Source organism: Meleagris gallopavo, chromosome 7 (assembly GCF_905368555.1).
Source record: "Meleagris gallopavo chromosome 7, MGAL_WU_HG_1.1, whole genome shotgun sequence".
Lineage (NCBI taxonomy): Eukaryota > Metazoa > Chordata > Aves > Galliformes > Phasianidae > Meleagris > Meleagris gallopavo.
This window is the reverse complement of record NC_139410.1, coordinates 19,425,041-19,449,301: the sequence shown is the minus strand read 5'-3', so window position 1 is coordinate 19,449,301 and position 24,261 is coordinate 19,425,041. Positions and strand designations below refer to the sequence as shown.

At 35.4% G+C, this 24,261-nt stretch overlaps 1 protein-coding gene across 1 annotated transcript; it reads right to left on the bottom strand.

Moving 5' to 3' along the window:
* Nucleotides 1-1,045: 1,045 nt before the first annotated feature.
* SLC38A11 (solute carrier family 38 member 11) lies at nucleotides 1,046-21,947 on the bottom strand. Its single transcript, XM_085228286.1, has 12 exons — nucleotides 21,784-21,947; nucleotides 18,950-19,067; nucleotides 18,470-18,544; nucleotides 17,216-17,350; nucleotides 16,680-16,745; nucleotides 14,303-14,409; nucleotides 13,690-13,769; nucleotides 7,357-7,427; nucleotides 6,820-6,981; nucleotides 5,609-5,721; nucleotides 4,846-4,977; nucleotides 1,046-2,588 (listed from the first exon to the last, which is right to left on the bottom strand). Exons 1-12 carry the CDS (start codon nucleotides 21,826-21,828, stop codon nucleotides 2,343-2,345), a joined length of 1,350 nt encoding a protein of 449 aa, XP_085084412.1. The 5' UTR covers nucleotides 21,829-21,947; the 3' UTR covers nucleotides 1,046-2,342.
* Between the last annotated feature and the right edge of the window lie 2,314 nt (nucleotides 21,948-24,261).

Sequence of the window (24,261 nt, the reverse complement as noted above, 5' to 3'; positions counted from 1 at the left end):
ACTTTATTTTGGGGAGTTTTATTTGTTTTAAAAACCATTATGTTATTACAAGCTTTATTATGACAATAAAAAGGTGATTCTTCCTGTATTCAAGAAGCATACAGCAGGCGATCATTTGCAGTTTCAATAAAAGTTATACTAATAATACTGGAAAGGAGGGAACTATAGCTTCTAAAAAGCCATTTGCCAAACTGCAGTTACCTAACTTCAGGCAACTACCATTAATGACTTCCCTTTCTACACTACTCTAATAGCTGACAGAACCCCACCTTCACCTGCAAGTTCATGACTGAAAACCAGCAAGATGATAATTACATGGTGAAATGGATGCAGTTAGTTTTAGCAAAACAACCTTTTAAGAGCAAAAGAAGCTATACCAGCAACAGATTTAACTGATGACTTCTACCTTACCTTTTAACACTTTGTAATTTGAAAAGCATATGAATCAAATCTACATTTCTAAAGTAGTAAGGCATAGAAACATTTCACCCTTCATAAGAGAGGTAAATGTGATTCAATATCGAGATAGTAGAATCTTTAAATCAAACAAGCAATACGCATCCTACTGATTAATTCCCTTGAGCCTGATTCTCAGAAGCAAGGATTACAATTAATGCTTTAAACAGATAACATACTTCAAGCAAAAGAAATGTAAAAATAATCAGAAAAACACAAAAGCTCAAAACAAGTCTTCTGATTCTGAAGTCTTCAGCAGTTGTCATAAAGTAATAGCAATTTTGAATTCCATTTAGTGCAGAAGGAGGGGAATATATTCAGTGACCACTCAGCTAAGATAAATGAGCAGTAATGGCTGCACCTAAATTGGAGAAAAATATTCTATCAATAGTAAAAAGTACCTGGGCAGTTGAAGTATCACCCTCAAAGCTGATTCTAGGTAGAGAAACTTAGAATGTTTACTCACAGTTCTCTCAGACAGCTTTACAACTTAAAGGGAAAAAATAAAAACCAAATCTACCCTCCCAAAAACTCTCAACCTCCTAAATAACATCTCTCCCCACAAAAAATAAACAACAAAACAAACCAACAGTATTTAAAAATATTTACTTCAAAAAAAACAAAAAACACAGTGCTTCCATAATATGCTAGTATAGTATTATCATCACCTTGCTTGGCCCTTGCTTAAAGAATTAATTAGCAAAAAAGATTTGAACGAAATAGCTTTGTCAAGCAGGACGAACAGAGACAGAAAGCATTACCATTTAGCTGTATAAAAACTGAGTAGCATTACAGAACCAGTTGTTGAAGTCTGGTTAGCACAAGGAATCCCAATAATCTAGATAAATCAAAAGCTGCCAATGCAAAATACACAGCTTGACTTGATACAAAGCATTTTTAAAAGTCCAGCATTTATAGAGGGGATAAGGACAATCCTTCAGATTTTTACCAGTAACAAATTACTCATTCTATAGGTGTCTGGGTATACTTATACCTCTAACATTAACAAATCCTTAAATGTTAAATGAATTTTGGAGAACAAGACAAAAATCAGCAAAATTTAACAGACCATGACCAAAGCTGAGACAGACTACTATATATTGAAATGAATCATATGCTGGGTGCGTATCAATTCTTCAGACCAGTTTCAGAAATAAGTTATAAACATAAAAATCAAGATGTGGTTGTTACACAGATTTTCTTCTGTACCTTAGAATTTTTACAAAGGATGTTCACCTGACTCTTAAAATTCAGCTCTGCAGATTGGCTCATGCAAAACCTTTTGATCAGAACATGAATGGTACAAATTACAGTTGGATTCTATCAGCTACAGTTCAATTAGAATACAAAATCACCCTTGACTGAAGCACTAGTGCAAGGTATGCTTTCAGCTCTAAAGCTATTGTAAAATAAAAGATAGAATTAATAGTTTTTTTCCATTTTAACAGCACAAGTTGAATACATGGAGAGAGACCCAGACATTTTTTCTCAGGATAGCAAAAAACCTCCATACTATAGTATATTAATGAATATACAATTATTATAAAAAATAATAAAAATAAGAAAAGCAATGAAACATAGGAGATGTCTACATTTCTATACATTTCACCTAGTTTTTAAGCTGTATTGGTGACTTACTAACAACAAACACAGCCTTTTTGATAGGTTTGTCAGTTATACAAGTAAATGTCTACAGCAAAGCACCTCTGAAAGTTTCTGTTTCAAAAGTTAAGTTTTATCTGAAACAGGATGGCAGTATAAAAATCAAGTAGGTAAATATAGTTATGTGCATATGAAAACAAAATCTTTGTTCCAGGTATGTTTAAACTGGAACATATGGTTTGCTGGAAGATGCCCCCCGTCTAGTTCAGAGATCAGAGCATTACCTATGGGGGAAGTGTACTGTTGTGAGAAGAAACATTATTAGCAAAGCAGTAGAACATTTCTTTTCCATGGCTACACTCCTGGGGATGCAAGATAGTCAAAACAAACCCAACTGTCATCACGAGCAAACCAACAGCAAGAATCAGGCAGGAGATGAGGTTATCTGAATGGTTCCATCGCTCTTCAGACAGCCTTAGATAACACGCTGTTGGGATGATAAAAACAAGTGGGGTAGCACTCAGAACTCCCTGCATATGGGAAACAACGATAAGAAAAATCTAATAAGCATGTATACTTAGAACCTGAAGAACAAGAATCAGAATTTGTAAATAGCTGTTACAGATTGATGCAGCAGTAAAGCTGGAGAATGGAGGCCTTTACCAGCATTGCTAAATAGAAAGTTTCCTTTTCCAACTCACAAATAGCTTGTAAAAGAGTATTTGTGCTTTGGTGATACAGAGTATTTTATGTTTGAAAAACTTCCGTTAGATGGTTAGATATGATTAGCAGAAGTTTCTAAGCTTCAGAAGGTCCAAACATAATAGTTCTTCAATGTGATAACTGACATGAAATATTTAAGATCACTCCACTTTGAAGGCAGATCTAGACTCCTAAGAAGTGGAAATAGCATGTAGCATGTCAAAGAATTGTGATAAACTTTTATGACTTGATTAACTTCTTTATGAAAGCTAAGCTCCTTTACAGAGTAAACATCCCTTACTAAAAATTCAGCTTCTCTTTAGTTGTTACACATAAATATAGATTAAAAGCAAATTATCAAATACTATAGTACAGACACTGTTGATTAATATTTGAATAACAAGCCAATAAATATTTTATTCACAAATTTTGAACATCTTCTGTCACAAACTTTAAGAAACTTTAAATTATAGTGAGGTAGCAATCCAACATACTGAATACCTTTGCCTCACTGTACACTCTTATGTACATCTTTATGATAGAACCTGTTAAGAGTGATCAGTACTTGGAAGAAATATTTTTCATAAAAAAATAAGACTCATAAGTATGTGAAGAAAGATAAACCAGCATTATAATATTACTAGCATTGTAGCATTATAACATACTAAGTCTGTAGATGCTCAACTGCCTCACGACTGAATGCTTTCCCTGGAGAACTGACAGCAGACAAAAAAAAAAAAAAAATGAAGGCTTGTGCTTTGTTTTAAAAGCAGAAAATAGTGAAAAGGTAAGCAGTCAGAAGTGGCAGTAAACGCCATCTCCAGTGAAGAATCAGAAAACAATTCTAATATAGGACCAAAAGTCTGCTGAGAAGATCAGCTCTCCTTCATATGCAAAAACCTAGTTCATTCACCAGTATTAAACTTAGTCCATTCTACTAGCAGCAAAAAAGACCCGAAACATTCTTTAAGCACAATTACATCCCAGAAATACATGTACCTCTAATGTCAACTTGTCTCAAGATGTGAGCTACCCACTCAAACACCTGGCTAACAACTTCTGTTTGAAACTGAACCGAACTGTTGGCTTGACTGTTCAGTAAATACTTAGGCCTCTTTAGGTAAACATACTGCATTGATGGAATATTTACTTTTGAGTAATTACTTTAAAATAATTCAATTCCAAATAGGAATCAAATATTTATTCATGCTAAAAAACTCATTTATTGTTCTCTAATGTAAATGTATTCTTAAAATAGATAAAAACTTAATACACATATATAGAAATAAGATGTGCACGCACAGTTAATGAGGTTCATTTTACCAGGATTCAGATATTTGATCCAAATAGGCATGTATGCATGCACAAATACAGATAATTTTATTGGTGTGTATATGCACGCACAGATCAATTTCATTCACTTGTGATGTAAAAACAGGAAGAAAAAAGAAAAGAAATTACCATGTCACGAGTAAGGACTGCTGCTTATTTTCAGATAGTTATAATTTGGAAAGGGTTAGCTGAGAAGCAACTGCGTAGGTAAGTATTTAAAAAAAGAGGGCAATTGGATAGTTTATCTGAATATTCAGACCAGCACTATAAGATTAGTCCAAGCACGCTATGCAATATCATTGCTAAAGAATCACTCACTACCTCTCAGTGAGCAGATAAGCTGCACTGTATATTAGAACAATGTAAACGTACTTGAATGCATCATGTAGCATAAAGAATAACCCCCCCACACACAGTTTGGTAAACAAAGCAGTTCTCATAAAATCAGGTTATGACACTCATGTTATGAAATCAGTTTTGCTCCCTGCTAAACCCAGTAGGAAAAATTTCAAGTTGCTATGAATTGCTAAGGGAAAAAAAAAGCCATCCAACCATTTGAAGTCTTCTTTCTAAACATTCTCTAATTTAATTACATTGAATAATTTCCTTTCCTTTTGAAGTTAATATAAACAGTTTTAACATTCCTAACTGAATGCACAAGATTTTTATTAGAGCTATGGATATACCAGAACTCTGCTTTATTTTTTTTTTTTTAATGATTTATTAAATAGAAGAGTATACAGGTTCACTTACATTCAGCTCTAAAACTATTCCAAGGCAATCATACACTAATGATACACCAGTCGCCACAGCAATGATAATTACCGTCACAACAATATGGAAAACTGTTGAGAGGCTCCCATGGAAAAATACATTGGCAATCACCTGAAACAGAATCACAACTTTAAACCTTGATTTTGCTCTCTATTTCAACAAATAACTTATAACAAATCTTCTAATGTTCAGAAACAAAAAGAATGGCTGAGAATATACTGACTGAACCTTACCTTTGTTGCTTCAAGAAAACATCATCTGCTTCCAAAAGTAACACATAACAAATATTAACAAAATCACAGAACACTTCCCAGACTGACTTAGTACATCTTCAGGATTTATTTTCCTCTCATTTGGATGCTATAGAAAAAACCCAGTTTCTATTGTTTATTGAATAAATGGATTTCCTCAACAGAAATACTTTAATCAAGCAGAACTGGGAGGCATAATAAATATGCTATTTTTAGCTATTCAACATAATATCAACAGTAGCATTTATACCAATCCTCGAATTCCATGCAGCCCTTATAGCTATTATTATTAATATATTGGATAATATAATAAATGTAACATTATATTGCCAGAATCTAAACAGTACATTTACCATCACATTCAAAACAGCATGCCGCAGAACAAGATATGTTCATAATCATTACACATCAACCATTGACTTTAGCAACAATAACTGAGAACACTAGTAACATATCAACATTGTTAAAGGGAGAATGTAACACATGCTTACCTCTCTAGTGACAAAACATTCAAGAGGGAAGGTCAGAATTACAGTAACTCCATAACAAAACCTTCCAAAGGTAGCAAGGTTGTCATCTCTACAGTAGTTTTCAAATATATCTCCTGAGGTATAACAAAACATCAATTAGATTGAACTCACCTCATTTGCTTACCTGTAAACTGAAGAATAATTTAATAGAATCACTGGAGTAATCGAGACTTCCTAATCCCTTTTCCTCTTACATCAAGAAAAGTCTTCATCTTAACATATTAGTAGGGTTTTTTTTGTTGTTTTTTTTTTTTTTTTTTTTTTTTTTAACTTGGAGCAGCATATACATTACAGAAATATTTTAATATATGCATATCAGAGTGTCATCTGTCATCTTCCCCTTAGTATCAGTTTTGTTTGAAATGCTGGTGCTTACCTTGGTAGGAAACGAAAAACTTGCATATGACAAGCTTTAATTTAAAAGCTTTCATTTAAAAATGTAAGTCACAGAATAACAACAATTATACAAAGAGACCAGACTCTGCATAACAGCAATTCCCTTATAGTATCTAATCATAGCTGGTAAGCTGCAGTGAAGAATTTCAAGTATTCTGAGCCTGATTTATATATGCACACACACACGTATGTACACACGTATATATCCATTATAAATATATGGATTATTAACTAGAACATCTCTTTACATCTAACATCAAAAACACTGATAAATTCAAATAATCATATTGCTTAGCGGTTATAACAATGAATCTGGAATAACAATCCACAAGACTTAAGAAAAACCACCAGACCACAATAAGACAATGTACTGCATCCTTTCTACCAGGTTATTCTACTCTTATTATACTATTTACTACTTTCAGGACCACAATGGCACTGAAGAAGGAATAAAGTGTGCTTTATAGAAAAACATCTGAAAGATTCTGATAGGAGATGCAGAAGGCAAGGCAATGTTTAGTCCTCATTTGGATGCGGGAGCACTCAAAGGGGATTTTCACCAATGACGCTTTCACTTGGAATCTGTCACTACTAACATCTATCCAACATCTTTGTATCCTGCCTTGGTTGACGGGTAACTATGAAAAATAGCTGTCCTAACTATATAGGGCTTTAATGGGTGCAAGTACACTAAAATCACATAAAGCTGTTAACAACAGGACCTGAAATGTAAGGACTGCAAGAAAGCACGAAGATTGAGGAATTGAGCAGTTTACCTTGTGTGTATCCTGTAAAAGTCATGTATCCACATGCAGCAAACAGTACACTGATAACAACAGCAAGTAAAACAGATACATGTGTGATTCGAGACCAATTGCTTAATGTGGGTTCTTTCAGAGAGCCATATATTAAAAAGCTGTTATGGTGGCAGATGAATGCTGAAATACACATAATAGTTGAAGGAAATAAATGAATTCATGCATATGTACATATAAAATAAATTGATGAAGTGTATACTCTAAGGTAGGAGAGTAGACAGCAGCTCATTACTGAGCACAAACATTAAACCTACAATGAATGGAACTTCTACTTACTTGATGAAGGTTTATAGTCATCTTGAGATGACTCTGATTGCATTACCCTAAATTTCATAGTGTTTCTTTCCCTCTTCCCCTGAGTATCAAAAAACTTAAAAAAAAAAAAAAAAAAAAAAAAAAAAAAAACTTAAAAAACCCACACAAATTCTAGGTTCAAAAATATCCAAGTCATTTCTTAAAGTTGATCTGAAGACTGAAAATACAAGAATGACTTACCAAAAGACATCACCCCAATGGCCTGTACTGCATTTGATTTTGCAAATATCCATGCATTTTCTGATTTGGGTCTAAAACAGAAATTCTTAGTTATGTTATGCTCTTTTTCAACAATCAATTACTAAATATTATTTTAAACACCATGTTATAATACAGAATTCCTATCTGAATTAGGCCACAGTGTTCACCAACAATAAGTTGAAACAAGAGATGCCTTTCTTACCTTTTGTTTTGAGAAAAGTATTCCAGGAACTAATTCTTACAGCTAAAACTGTTTCAGCAACCAGTTATGTAAATAAATAATTCAAGTCATCATTTATCAAGAAACAAATGAGTAAATGAGAAGGTAAATGCCATTACAAGCTTTGGATGAGGTCTTCTCAATCCAAAGCCTCCTCTGACTATTTGAAGGTATTTTATTCTTTTGAGTTTACACATCTAATGCATTGTTTCTAGGGACTTATTTGTAGACCACATATCAAGTGAGGCAGTTTGTCTTCATTTACATCTTTTTCAGCTGTTCCTCATCTTGAAGGAAGCTAGTTCCTAAATTAATGATAAAAGTTGAAGAAAATATGCAGAGATGTTGATAACCAGGCAAGAATGCATTATCTTCCACATCCACATCTCTAAGATACATGCACAATTTTGGACATTAGAGAAGTACTACAGAAAACTGTAAGCAGTCTTCATTAAAATCCATTTGATATATGAAACAGTTTCCTGACTAAAGAATCAAAATGAAGGAAAGCATCCTTTCCCAAACTTGCAATTTTCTAAAAATATAACTGGAATTCACAAGTTTAGAATTTTCTTTGTAATATTAAATCACAGTCAAAGCATGAGTACAGAAAAGCTTGAAAGCTTGCTCTTAAAAAGTGTACTGCTGCTAGCTTTGATTGCTCCATTTTTATTTAGAGGGAAAGCTGTTGCCTCCTGTGGCCTTAAGGTGCTATCATCTCCCTAACGCCCAACAATACACTATGACAATCACATCAGTTCTACGAAGGTAACATTGGCAGCTTTGCCTCTCCCTCTACCTAATAAATGGGCAATTTTGATAGCTCTAGTGGATTATGCTATGCTGAGTTTCACTGCTGACAAGTTTTTAAACCAGATTAAAGAAAAAAGTTCTGTTGCTGTTGGTTTCTGTTTTGAGAACTCATTTATTATTATTTCTGCATTACTGAAATAGTCAAGTCTTCCTTTTCCATATTAAACACCTGATTTCTAGTATCCAGTGCACATTCAGCTTAGGCTTAAAACAGCTTGTCAGCTTTTAAATTACGGTTGCTAACCTTAAGAAAAGAACCTGAGCACCAATATCAAGCTTGTTTTTTTGAGCTTGGATGCTGTATATATTTGACTAGTATGCAGTCTCTTAAGCACCTGAATATGGCCCTCCTAAAATATACTCAGATTCAGCATGTAGATGTAATCAAAACTACAGATTAAATAAATATTGTGCATTTATCTTGTGAAACAGACATTCTGATCAAACAAAGCTGCTGTTGCTCCTTATAGAGTAGCAGTCTTTAATTTGATACCAGTGATTTCAAACCACTAGAGATGTGTGTGAAAAATTCATATTCATGATTATGAATGCCTTTTTCAGGAAAATATTCACATTTGATTCAAGAAGCAGTAACAGTATCAAATATAGACTACAGAAAATAACATTACAACTATTCAATTCTATCACCACTAGAGGTCAGCTTTGATATCAAATATACAGAATGGAAATCTGTTGTATCCTTTGATGACAGAATTTTTGAAAGTCAACTTAGTGCTTTTCTATTCACAATCAGTATTTAGATTATCTAATGCCCTACACAGAAAAAAAATATTTCTAAAACACACAGAAATAAAGAAGTGTTTAATACATATGCATTCTTTATCAGACGATCACAATTCCACGCATTTTTCTCTGTGCGAACAGCACATCCTGTGTAACTATATGGCCATATCAAACTCCTACAAATATGGACTTAAATGGAATGTGGAAAGTATATGAACAAATGCCACATCATAGCAAGCACATTGTTACAGATGACACATGCAACAGTACACAGCTCAGCGTTTCTTACAGTAAGTTACACAATCCTCCATATATTTTCAAAGACATTCTCAAACCTTGGGAATAGGCAGATCTCACACAGGTGTGCTACATAAACTAAGAAGTGAAAGAAACACATTAATACTCACTATTTCCAGATTCCAACTAAACTTCATGTAATATATTTGCATAACAGAATTTCGTCTAATACATGTGAAAAACATGATTTCACAAAGACTTGAGAAATACATGATAAAAAGATCCAATAGTGAGTATCATGGCACACTAGCCACATATAGACTAAGGAAAGAATACATAAATTTACGTGAACATGTAGGTAGATGCATAGGCTGAAAGAGTATATCAGAATACCAGGTAACACTTTACCTGCTTGGCCCTCAATCCTGCTCCTACTTCTAAACACACTTTTGCTTTGTTTTGACAAGGATCTTTGTTCTGACCCAACCTGATCTACTTCATAGTTACTGGAACTGTGAGTGAAAGATTTCATCTTCTGCTCTCAGAAGAACAGCAGTAGCTGTGAATACCCACAAATGATAAAAAAGTAAACCAGCTCATTTCTCCACTTTCGGTGTATAAAAACATAAACTGTGCCTGATAAAGTTTTTTCCTCATGCTAGAGAAAAAGCAGAACTCAGACAAAACACAAAGAAAGTTTATATTTGTGATGCTAAATGCGTTTAGTGAAAGCTGTACTATAATATATAGAAGTTACAATGCAGCATTAATTCTTGATAGACAATGTAACTGTGATTGTTAAACAACACAGACAAGGTAAAGCAATATATCAGCCCTACTTAGAGCTACTTTAATCTCCATTTCTCCTTAATGAAGAACAGGTCTGTGAATATAAGCTGAGTCTTAGTGTTTTGGATTTCACCACAATAAAGTTTATCTTCATTTACTGTTGGCTTAAATATAAAGAATCAACTTTTTACTTTCAAGTTATTTTTCTGAGCAGTTACTGTGATCAGCTGCCAGTTGAGTAATTCTCACATCCTTTTTATGTGTTGCAGTTTAAGTTTTTTTTTCCTGTATATTTTTGTATAACATAGATACTGGCATCATGACATTCTTCCCAAAAGAAGATCAAATTAAAGTGATCCATCTTTATAAGATACTTAAAGTATTACTGTATATTTGCAGTATTAAGGTACCTGAAAGCAGTGTGAGATAACTCTAATCCGCTAGCTTTGATCACAGCAGATAATTTCTTAGCTGCATCAGGTGGAAATAGAGCAAAGGATAGGTCATCTAAATGCACTTTTTATCCAACATCTTAAACTACCAAGAATAAGAGCAGCGGATTTTATCTGCAGGAACATTATGTCCTTCAGACAACAATAAGAAAATACCCGATACTAATCAAAAGTAGAAAAAAATACCTCAGCTTCATACTTGTCATAAGAGGAAATAAATCAAGTAATCCCTCAACAGAAATACGTCTCCTCCGCCCCACTAATAACTAACAATGAGTTTTCATTTCTTATGTTCCCAAATGACTCTCTCCACTCCCAAAGCAACTAAAATATAAAACAAAATGCAACAGTCCAAAGCCACATAAGTGCTGCTTTCAGCCTACAGCTTCAAACAACATAATATTGAAACAATAATTCTACAATAAACTGCATTAACAGAGTAAAAGAAAGGAAAAACTGCCAGCTCATAGTTCCGCAGAGAAGAGTTTGACATTTACACTAGATTGCCAACTCAAGGTATATTCACCTCAAGTCATTTTGCAAAACAGAAAACATCAAACCACATAAACAGGAGCATTACAATCCCCAGAGAACACAGCTCAAAGGGGACTCGAGACACTTTGGATGTAAGATACATCAAACACTGTAGTAGAGGCACCATAATCTCAATTCTATTTACAGAGAACTTAAGTAGCAATATTGAACAGGTGTAAGAAAAAAAGACAATACCGGAACTCTGTTGAATTTATAGAAAGAATTACCAAAGGGAAACAAGTTACAGTTTATTACAGGAGTTTAAGCATTAGAAAAGGAAGGAATAGTTTGCTCTCCATATTCACTGTGGTTAGGATAAGAGAGACAATGAACATGAAATGTAGCAGGAGAAACACAGTTTGGAGAACTTCCTAAGGGAAAGCTAGTTAAGAACAGGACACGAAAATCATGGAGTTGTCAAGAATAAGCTGAATAATACCTGTCAGAAGTAATAGCACTACAGTCAATTCTGCCCTGTTACTTTCCCGGCTCCATCAAGAGTTGCTATAGTTGGGCAAGTTATTTTCCTGTATGAGAAACTTGGGTGGTATCATAAACATATTTTAAGAAAATCTCAAACTCCTCTTTTATTGAAAAAGACTCAAGTAAATGCATTACTTGTTTCACTTGCTGAAATACAAGACTGGACACATTAAAATGTGTAAAATGTGCTCTTTATTCTCAATATATGAGGGAGCCAACTGCTAACAAAATATTAGAATATATTTTTAAAAATTCAAGTATATATTATGTAAACTGTAAAAAACATTGATGGAATGATTAGGAGGTAAAAAAGTGACTAACAGTTTATTAATGTGTTAGATGCATTTATGAAAATAAGTAGCGTAATAGGAAAACAAGCATAAAGGTAAAAAGAAAAGTCACTAAAGAATTAAGTGGTAAGACTTCAAAGACTACTCAAAATGCAACACAACTTATTTTAAAGAGAAAATAAAGCCATGTATTTCATATATTTTGATGCACCACCACTCTTGAGAAGAAATGTTACCATAGTAACAAGGTCAGGAGTAGCTACTATATATAAACTTCTTCCTTTTTCAAAAGGGAATTTTGAGATTTGCCTTCCAAATACACTTTTAACACAGTAAGAAAAGCAAGTCACTTAAGGAAAAATGAGGGCAAGGGGAAGAACACAGGCAGAAATCCCATGCTATTTCAAGTTCTTCATTTCTATGGATGATGCTACCTCCCTGGCACAACTTTATAAACTACTACTTTCGTTATCTCAGAATCACAGAATGGCCTGGGTTGAAAAGGACCACAATGATCATCTAGTTTCAACCCTATGTCCAGGGTTGTCAACCACTAGACCAGGCTGCCCAGAGCCACATCCAGCTTGGCTTTGAGTGCCTCCATGGATGGGGCATCCACAACCTCCTTGGGCAACCTGTTCCAGTGTGTCACCACCCTCTGTGTGAAAAACTTCCTCCTAATATCTAACCTAGACCTCCCCATTGAAGTTTAAAACCATTTCCCCTTGTCCTATACTATCAACCCGTGTAAACAGTTGTAACCCCTTCTGTTTATACACTCCCTTCAAATATTAGAAGGTCACAATGAGGTCTCCCCAGAGCCTTCTTTTGCCAGCATTAAAACACAAATGTCCTACGATTAGTTCTTGTGCATTTGTCTGACTGCTGTGATATATTTGTGTGCCAATGTTTAAATAACCCCAGGGGGAGAATCCACTCCTTCCAGAAACGTTAAAAACATTTTATGAATCTATTCCAATAAATAAAAAAAGCACATTCAGAAAATGTTTGCCATCTTTATTACTGTATCTTCACATTGAAAGTATAAGGAACAAGGGATAAATCAGACCATCTAGGCCAATAATGAAAGTTACTAGATTAATAACACCTTTTTTTACTATATATTCACTATAATTATAGAAATATTGCCACAGCACACAATTGGGTGTACTTGTATAGAACATTCCAATATCCAACATTAAACACTACTTTCAGAACACAAATGCTGGAAAACAGTTTTGCCTGGTTGTATGTTTTCTCATATGACAGAAAGTTGTTATTATATTGTTCACTTATTTTTCTTATTTGTATTCAATTTTTATTATGAAATCATTAACATTAACAAAAAAGAGAAATACTGCTAAGATGCTATCTGTTTTGGATTACTGATATTGGCCAGCTGACAGTAATGGACAAAGACAAATTCTCTAATGACAAGCAATCTCACACTGAAGAACTAGCTGCTATTACAGGGCTCACCTACATTTTCCAATTCAGCTGTGGTTTTTTTTGTTGTTTTTTTTTTTTTTTTTTTTTGAGACTTTGTAACTTTGCATATATGCAACGGAAGGAAGAAAAAATGGATTCAAATTTCAGTAGTTCATTTTTTATTGCTGCCAGTAGAAACTGACTTCTTTAAATACATGTTTCTACCAAAACAACCACATTCAAAACTATAGACAAAATAAGAATGATGCAACTGATTATATATCTCAAAAATTCACTTTCTAGCGAGGGTAAGAACACTTACACCTGTGGACCGAGCGTTATTGTCCTCACCATTACAATAACCAGGATGACAATGGTTAAAAGCAGAGAAACAAGAGACACCTGTAAAACAAAACACACAAATTCAGTCAGTAAACCGTTGAAAAGCTCTCTTCTAAGCAGTGCAATTTTTTAAAATACTTATTAACCAGCTACATTTCTAAATATTACATCAAATATTTATATTTATAATCATGTAGCTTGCCCTACACCATCATCATCTTTTCATTTGTTATTCTCCTTAGATAAGTAACAAATTGCAATTATTTGTCTAACAGTAAGATACTTTCCATTTAAATAATTGTCATCAGTGGTGCTCAGTATTTCAAGATCTGACTTGCAATACATACTGCTCTAAAAATAAATAAATAAAATATCCATGTCTACTAACAGTAGATGGGAAAAACTAGCCATTCATGTAGAGACCAAAGTCTTGCTTATACTTCTCTAAGTTCTCTGATATTTCCTGGGACAGAAGGTGGTCTGAACTTCAAAAATATTTAATTTGTTGCATCTAGTTGGATGCAGTTCAATTCAAATACCTTGCGTTATGCATGACTGGTACTTATTTTCTAACGGCATATAAAAAAGTTTACCTTTCCCAATTTCGCTATGTCACGATACAAAGATAAAGGCAAGGTAAAGATGATAGTGGTAAAAAGAATTATGAAGCGACGATCAATAAGCACATTTTCCAATCCAACTGAAACAAAGAAGCAAGTAAGTTACTTCTCTAAGAGACTGACTTGAAAAATAGATTAGTTGCACTCAGAAGTCTAACAACAACAAACTTCAATACTAACCACATTTCAAGATAAATAACAGTGAAATAAAGTCTAAGTATTAATAGAATATTCCTGCAAATTTAACCAACAGTTCATCCTATATGCAAGTGTAATGTTATAATTGGATGATAACAGCAGAGTGGCAAAGTCCTTGGCTACAGCAAATGAGAACAAGACTAAATACAGCAGCCATGGATACAGAAATGAAGAAAAAGAGCTGCTTATCTTCAGAAGGCCTCAGGTACACAAAGATATCCAGCAAGAGATGCCCTCATCTCCACTGCCAACCCTTAAATGATTCTGGCTCCACCCCTTCCAGTCACTCAGAGGCACTGCATGCACCTCAGTGCCCTGGGTTGGCCCTGTCTTCCCACCAGGTGCTCAATCACTGCTTCAAGCAATGACTAAGCATTTCCTACTACAAAAGAGGAATAGATTCTCAAATAATGACTGTAAAAAAAGTTCATTTGGGAGGAAGGTTCATCTGAGAATCTCTTTTCTTAAAGTCAACTGCTCTCCACTTGAAAAACAGAGATTATCACATGAGGGGAAAAAAAAAAAAAAAAAAAAAAGTATAACCCTCGCAATAAGGGGAGTTTTGTTTTGTTTTTTTCCCCCACAACTGGAGATGTGTTTTTTTTTTTTTTTTCCCCCCTCAAGACAACACCAATTTAACACAAAACATCTCGGGTTTAATCAGATTGCCACAAATCATAATTATGAACCTGCTTGCTACACAATTTTGACTGGAAATTGAATAGCAATTGACAAGAGAAATGTACAGTTCAAATGTACAGCTCCTTAATCCTTTGGGAGATTATAATGCCTTTTCCCTTTCTTCCTAGATAAGCATCCTCCAAGCCAGGTGAAAAGATCATAGAATCATAGAATCACAAGGTTGGAAACAATCTATAAGATCATGTAGTCCAACTGTCTTCTTATTACCACAAGCTACCAAACCATATCTCACAGCTCCTCATCCAGATGCCTCTTGAACACTACATGTTCCTTCCATTAAAAAAAGTCATGTTATATATGAATCACTAGGTATTCACTGTCTTTATCGAGCTGAACAAAGCATAACAGTTAAAACCATATCCCACATCTTGCAGGCTTTACCTACTTGAAATTATAGTCTTCCTAGGGAAATCAAGCAGTTCATACAAACACTAATTTGCACTTCACTGCATATGTGCTCTTTCGAATTTAATTTGCCAGTGAAATATACCTGAACTTAGTTGGCTTTCTGCTGAAAGAAATAAGTACCTACAAATTACTCCATCGATTCCATTTTGAAAACTTACAATCAGAGAAGGATAAGAAGCGCATGAATTAAGACCTCAAAATGTTTTTATACTATCTGTAGCAATTGGACAGATGAATACAATGGGAAAGGCATTACAACAGAGGTGCAACGACAGAACCAACATGACAGAAAGGTGCTATAAGGAAGGGGAAGAAAAGCGCTCACCCGTATCAGAAGATTCCAGGTTTCCAGAGGAAAGCTTCACCAAAGAGGGATCTCCAGAAAGAGATCCTTCCCCAGTGGCAGTCAGCCCTTAAACAAGTTTTGAGAGATGCAGCCAGGCTCCACCCCTTCAGGTCGCACACATGAACTGCCTTCACCTGTGCTCCCAAGGCTGACTAGGTCTTTTCCTCAGGTTCAATCAGCGGTTCAGGCTATGACTCAACAGTTCTCATATGCTATCCAAGAGACCATCTGCAGTTACATGTGCAGTTTATGACCAACCATACAGGCATGCTTAAATGTGCATTAAATCCATTGTGTACAATATTTGTACACAAGTCATCCACAATTATTCACTAAACGCAGTATCAGTATGTATATATTTATTATAGCAAATATCAAAAAATATGATAAAATATGATCTTGTTATCATATCAGTGTGGAGAATATTTGCTTAATATCTCATTAAATATTGTGGCCTCTTCACTAACACCGAGTCCAATGACAAACAAGGATTAGGATTTGCAATTTTAAAAAAAATAATACTTCTACAAACAGGCTTCAAATTCATAACCTGATTGACATTTAAGAATAATTCAGACACAAAGTAACAGGTAGATTACTATTTCAAGTTTACCACAGTATGATAAGCCCTAAAAAAGCATGCTACATTCCTACCTAATAATTTTTTCCATTCTGAAATTTTAAAATGCATCTTACCTCCAGGAATTCTCAAGAACACTTTAGTTAAAGTGTCTCCAGTTATTATGTTGTAACTAATCATAGCTTAAAGAAAATTTAAAAAATGGTTAGTACAAATCAAATGTAGATTATTTGATAAACCATTAAATAGATGTATTGTGTGGACTTCAGGGTGGCATGCCACAATCCCCCTTGTACGAATTCTAGTTAACACCAACTTTTAAGATTCAGGCTGAAGACAAAAAAAAAAAAGAAAAAGCTAACAATTGCCTTTCTTTATTTCAAGCAGGTACAACCTAGAAAGAATCTAATCTGATAAGCAAGGCCACTGTGTTTGTTATCACACTTCAATTCATTTTTATTATTCTGGTTCTCAGATTCAGTGAATTCTTCCTCATTCTTCAGCATTCTACAATTGTTTATTTATTAAGAAAATAGGTGTATATAGTATACTTTTTAGAGTTCTTGAAATTTATCAAGTAAAAGAATAAGATAATGTGAAAAAACCTTTACTATTATAAAGCTCAGATACTCTTTTTTTTATGTCATCTTACCAATAAATGGATATAAAAACTGAAGAGTTGAAAGAACTAGATAACCTAAAAAACCGTATGTTTTTCTGACCAGTTCTTGATAGGTGTTGGTACTGGAGAGATTTCCTCCTTTGATCAGTAATATAATGGAATAATCTGTTAAAATATAAAATTTTTGTTAAAGGCTAGCAATTAATTAACAAAATGCTAACAACTAGAATTTAGTTACTACTCTTTTTCACTCCTTAAAAAAAGAGGTCTGTAAAAATGAAAAAGCAGCATTAGAAGACCAGGGAGGAGAATGGTAAGGGAAGTCACAGTAAGAGAACAGAAATCTCATCATTTCTGTAGGTAGCCAATATAGCTAAAGGGAAAGAACCAAGTATGTAAGATTCAATAAACAAGGGAAAAGATTACTAACTAGATGAAACATTTCACTATATTCAGGTAGAGTACACGACCAATGCCTGTGTCAAATAATTTATCTTGAAAACCAGAGACTGAACCACTCTTGTATGAAGAAGTAATGTGCTTTGACAGAGAGCTTATGTCATAGGTGGAATCCTCCAAGACAGAACCTCATCCTTTTATGAAGAACAGTATGGAATGTGGTGTTCTTGCACGCTATGCTTTAGTATTTGTTTGAGTACCATGTAATTTTTCAGTCCAGATTAGTTATACCACAGAATTTACTACCTTGGATAGATGTCTTGACAAATAGGGCGGGACCTCGTTTATTCTTTCTCTGGCTTTCACTTAGCTTGTAATCTGTGCTGCAATTGGAATAGCTCTCTTCAGCATCAGTGTTTATTACCTTCTATAAAGCTGACTTCTATTTGAAGGTAAATCCATGATTTTTTTTTAATGGATCATAATCAAAATGTTCAAAATCATAGTTACTCTGGAAGGTTTTAATTCTGCAGTACACTTGAATGATATACAACCCACTCAATGATCATTGTCTAAATTAGAGTAAAAACAGTAGACTAAAGTAGGTGATTATAACACACAAATAAGATCTATTCTTCCAAATGTCATCTTGACCTAGTCTAAGAAATTAGGCTTCACCAAATAAAAGGTACACAAAAAGCAGCTTTATACGTTGTTCAGAGTAATTCTCTACTTTTACTAATCGGCTCTGGGGATTAGTGAGGTGAAAATTTCCCATTTTTACTAAGTCATAAACACAATTGTTTAAGCTAACATGATGTTCAAAATCACCTGAACTTTGCAAAACAAATTTTCACTTTATAACACAAACTGCTTTTACAGTACCTGTGATATAGGCAACCCCAAACAGAAGCAGTACTCCTAAAGGAAAACCAGCTTCTTTCATTGAATAGGGCAGTCCTGTAAAAAAAAACAAGAGATTACAGAAGAACTTTTACAAATATTTATTTAAGATGACCAAAATAAAGAAATATTTGGATTAAAAAATAAACTGCTTTCAATCTCCCAAATTGGACCAGAAAGAATTAATAACCTCAGAAAAGGTTAAGACAAAGGGCCACCTCTGTGTGAGAAGTAAGCACCTGTCTAACCAGTACTTTCTGGTCATTACAGAAAAAAAGGCTGTAGGGATCAGACCTGATCTCAGCTGACAAAATTGGATTTTCATATAATAAGAGAATAAAAGTAAAAAAAAAATTCTTCAGCAAAAACAGCAAAAAATAAGAGGACAGCACTTTTCTCAACACTGGATAGTCATGTGTGCATAAACAAGGCTGAACACACAATAGTGAAAAGTACACCTACCTATAATACCTGATCCTATGATGGAGTTGATAATGTTAAATCCAGCTGATGCCAGATCACCATTTCCTCCTTTATTCCTAGGCTTACTAACCAGGGCTGTATGGTCATCTGTTTCTATCTGTTTCAGAAAGACAAGGACAAGATTAAAAATAGGTGATAACATGTGTTTTACATATACTTTAAAAGGTTGCTTCAAACTAAAAAAAAAGAATTACTTTCATTGACACAGATTTGTAGAAGTATTTTGATAATTAAATTTATTTTTTCCGGTGAGAAATCAAAGGGGTGCAAAGCATCTAATTCCTTCATAAGCCTGAGCCATAATCTTCCGTAATTAATTTCTCTCTGAAAAAATATAAGTAGAGGAACAAAAATCTATATAAACTCAGAGTTAGGCTGTTAAGGAGCTTTATAGTCATGTTCGAAAGGCAGAAATACTAATCAAGCATTTTGAAAAATATTTTGATTAATCTTACAGCTCAGTAAAAATAGCCCCCCCGAATCAGGGGAATTAAATCAATTTCAAAAGTTACTTGTGAAGTATGTCAACACATTAAGATGTTCTAATTCAAAGTTTTCTCTGGTATTTTCAATATTTCTGTGTCTTTCAGTAGTTTAGATCATCAAAAGTAAATGACACCATAGAATCGGGTAGCCTAAGAAGGTTTCTGAGGGAAGGTCTGGTACAAAGCAAAATTTAAGGTGCACGTTTGTAGCAGCTCCAGCAACTGAAGTAATTATCTTCAAAAAGCATCTCTGCATGAGCATGTAGTAGTCCTCTACCTAGATCAACACTTTATTGCCAGAGAACATTTTAGGTTTGCTCTTTATAATGCCAGTATTTTAAAAGAATTCATGTAATTAAAAAAGGAACATGCATTTAACAAAGAAAATGCCTTTTGATTTTTCTACAAAAGCAAAACATTGTACGCTTACCATGAAAATAAAACCATTATTTCATGGATGCAAGAGCCTATTTAACATGTATAGCTTCTAGCACAAACTCAAAGCTACTTATTTAATTGAATGCTTTAACTCTTAAGCAGTACCAACGTTAGATAGTAATGCTGTCTCAGATTAAAGGCCAGTATTGTCTGGTATCTCATTTCTAGCAGTAGCCAATGGAAGGTTCATTGAAAGATTACCTTGTCCTAGCTTTCAACATCTTGCATACCTTGGTACATCTTGGCTTATTCTTAGCTTATTCTTGTTGTGTTAACTTCCTTAAGCAATTATTCCTTGAATGTGCCCTTTTAATAAGCTCTGCATATTTTCTAGCCTCTACAATGTCCTGTGGCAAAAAGTTCCACACCTTAATTATGCACGGCATGAAAAGACAGGAATGCTTCTTTTTTGGTGAATCTGCCATTAAACATTCCTGATGGTTTCTCCAACAAACCTGCATCACCACAGAGAAAACAACCATCATTTCCTATTTATTCTCTCCAATCACGCCTAGTTTTACACGTGTAGAGGAAATACTAAGTCACAACCTGAAACAGTGATTGAGCATCTGGTGGGAAGGCAGGGTCAACCCAGGGGAGCTCAGGTGCATGCAATGCCCCTCAGCAACCAGAAGAGGTGAAGGCAGGCTCCACCCCTTCCCAGTCCTCATTTAAGAGTTGGCAGTGAAGGTAAGGGCATCCTGCTAAAGATCCCTACCTGCTTGAAGCATCCTGAAGGTAAGCAAATTTTCCTCTTTTCTTTTTGTGTCTATGGTTGCTGTATTTGGGCTTGTTCACATTTGTTGTAGCAGAGGATTATGCTACCTTATTATTATTCCTAAACTTTCTATTACATTTATAGCGCTACAAAAGGTAGGATTCTTTTCTGTGGAGCTTGTTCTAGAATTATGAGTAATCTATGTTATTTCATCGCTGATGTATGCAGCAGGAGTATTCCTTGAACTTTAATGACTTCTGCTACCTACAGTATAGCTCATAAACAATTCTACTAAACTAGAACAGCCTACTTCCCTGTTTTGAGTAATTACTAGAACAAGAACACAGCGCTTTCTGTACAGCTCAAAAGCTTCATAGCCCTTACAACTATCACAGTAACAGGCTCTTAGAGTGGCTCTCAGGAACTGTGAAACCAGCTGTATGCCACCAAACAGCTGGGCTTGCCAGCAGTCATACTAATAGAAACAAAGAATCATGGACTTCTTAAGGGTGGAAGAGATCACTAAGACCATCTTATCCAACCTATTTACACCATGCCCACTAACTGCATCCCTCAGTACATCTCCATGGTTTCAGAACACTTCTAGGGACAGTGACTCCACCACCTTCCAAGGTAGTCTGTGCCAGAGCATTACAATTCTTTGAGAATAATTTTTTTTTCCCTGGTGTAACTTAAGGCTCTCCTCTCATCCTATGGCTGTTGTATGGGAGAAGAGGCTGACAACACCTTGCCGCAACCTCCTTTCAGGGAGTTGCAGAGATCAGTAAGGTTTCCCCTGAGTCTCTGTTCCTAATGGAACAATCCTAGCATACACTGATCATGATAGACCCACCAGGACCCAAAGTACCTGAGTTCTAGCATTCAAGTGAGAGCCAATTTTGGCTGTGTCAAGCAGTCACGGTTCCCCTAGGTTATTTATATATATATTTATATATATATAAAGTGCTCACCAGTTTACTTTTTTCTCATTCAGCTGGGTAACTATAGCTCAATTCCTTTTCATTGAGTTAAAGAGAAACTCGGAGATAACAAAAGCTACGGCTGCTGCCAGCCCCACAAAGCCCGACGAGAGCCCAGCCTGCAGCAAAAAGCAACGCCGCTCGAGCTCCGCAGCCCTCCTCCAAGAAGCCGCTGAGCGCCGCCGATCTCACCTGCGGAGCCCCGGCCGGTGTCTGCTCGGTCCCGCCGCGCTCCATGACCGCGCGCCGCACCCCTCGTGCCTGCGAACCCCCGCGGACCCCAGAGGAGGAAGCAGAGAAGCGCGGGGCAGTTCTCGCGCTCCTCCCGGAGCAGCCTCCATGTGGGCGGCGCGGGCTCCTCTGGCGGGCGGAGGCACGGCCGCCTCCCGCCTTTCCATGCTCAGCCGGCTGGTCTCGCTCCACAACGCTCGCCTGCACCGAGGCCGTGCCCGTATTCAGAGCCGTTACTGCGTTCGTTTTTTCCCTCGATTAGGTTGAACTACTTGAAAAGAGGTAAAATTACCGTGTGGATGTTTGGAATCCTTAATTACCTCAGTTATCTTCAGCTGAGAGCTCTCACTGAGAGATACTTTGCAAACATACAGGAAAATGCACACAAAAGTGTATCTTAAGCAAAATCGTAAACTAATGACAAGAAGTAATTGCAGACAGCCATTAACTTCATGAAGAACTACTGTAGGCAAAACTTAGGGTTCATGCATCTCCGAAACAACCCTGAAAGCTTTCTCCAGTGTCTGGAGGGACAAGTCAACGGAGCTTGAACATGAGATTTTAAACAAGGTTAAATATTGAAGCAAAAAAAAAAATCAACAACAACTATGAAATATGCACTAAATGACAGAAGAAAACAAAGCCTGGTAATTTGTTTTATGTGTCTTAGCTCTTATATTTGACAATATTTTGCTAGGTTTGCAATGGTTAAAGGAGCCAGTATGCTTTGCATCAATGACTTTGTCCTTAAAGATCTATGATGCGTGTGATTTAATATGAAGAACAAAGTGTATGTGAAGAGCATGTATGATACATTTGTTTTGTAGCTTAAGCACACGAGCTTCAACTCCTTCAAAAAGAGGTCTGTAATCAACTGCATGACAAGTTGCAATCTGACATGTATTGTGGTGTGACCAGTCAGGTGATGTAAGTCAGCAGAGAAAATCTGTGAGGCCTCAAGTGTAAAGAAAGTCCCTGGATTCAGTAGCAATAGTGGGTTTTTTCAATTCCCTTTAAAGTTCTGTGTAAAAACAAGTAATGAAGCTGTTTGAAAGTAGAGTGTAATAAAACCTTATAAATATCCAGAGAGTGGAGAGGGAAACAGCAATCATGATAAAAAAGGGGCTTTTTTTTTTTTTTTTTTTTTTTTTTTTTTTTTTTTTTTTTAGTGGAGAGTATCTTTGGAAGTTTTCCTTAGCAGGACTCTTCCCATATGGATGATGATGCACAGACTATGCCTCCACCTGAATTATCATAGAGTGAGTGGAAAGGATCAGCAATAATGACTTAAGATAATCAGATATATTCATCTTGGAATCCTGAGTTAACTTGTATCCCAGGAACAGCAATTGCTAAGCTTTTCCTTAACAGGGACAAAGCGATATTGGAAAATGGCCAAGGTAACACTAGGACTCTAGGAAATGATGCAGGAAACTACATAACCAATAGGCTTGACATCTTCATCGAGCAAAATAGTAGAAACTGTAGTAAATAACAGGATACAGTGCCTTTGAGCTGTGTTGGCAGAGTTTTGTGGAGCAGCCTGCACTGTTATAACTGTTGTTTGATAATGCTACTGCTAAATTGCTGAATGCCAATAAGAATGATCATTCATAAGCATTAAATATTAAAGCAAACAAGACATTAATGAACAGCAAACTCGGTACTGTTAAGTTGTTGGTGCACTCCAAGGATGTGTTCTAGGTCATCTGAAAACATAAAAGATGAGGAAAAAAAACTTTAAATACAAAGCTGGCATAGGAAAAGAAAGGCCATGTGATATGAATTGACGAACATGAAAGAGTTCATTGGCTGTTATCTCTTGGTTTGAATGAATGACTAAATTAGAAGTAAAAGAGCATTTCTTGTAAGTGGTGATATAATCACATGACACCCTAATGTCAAATTGATTAATCTTTCCTGAAAAGGTCAGTAATCTTTTACTTTTTAGTAGTATCATTCTCTATGAGGCAAACATAGTATTGAGAACAGCAGCTCTTCTCACTGAATTAATTTAGCTGTAAGACACCCATTAACATGCTACTGCAAGTTGCAATGGACCACTTTTAAAAAAGATATTGCTGATAAGTGAGGTGTTACGTGTTTAAGCACAATGGAATGAAAACTGTCCTCGCAGGGGTGTCAATTAAGAGGGACAGTCAAGATTTAATAGGGAATGCAAGCTCCTTGTCTTGCAGTTGTAAGCAGTCTGCTAGCCCTGCCTGTTTGGTGTTTAGGCTAGTCAAACACCTGGTGTAAATCATATTACTGGGCCCCTTCAGTGTAGGCTAAATAAAGACATGAGTACTTGACTACAGCCTTGGGTTATTAAGTAGGCAGGCTTATCTTTGTTCCCCTTGGAGTCTCTGGCTTTTAGTATTTGCAGTCTTCCCCTTATTCAGAATTTTGCGGATACTTTGTTATATCCGTTTTTCTTCA

Excerpts from the sequence above, each read along its gene's own strand:
- SLC38A11 (XM_085228286.1), bottom strand. The coding sequence starts at position 21,828 with ATGGAGCGCGGCGGGACCGAGCAGACACCGGCCGGGGCTCCGCAG. Across the intron at positions 6,982-7,356 it reads CATTGGGGTGATGTCTTTTG|CATTCATCTGCCACCATAAC; the intron begins GTAAGTCATTCT and ends TGTGTATTTCAG. Across the intron at positions 2,589-4,845 it reads GAATAGTTTTAGAGCTGAAT|GGAGTTCTGAGTGCTACCCC; the intron begins GTAAGTGAACCT and ends TCCCATATGCAG.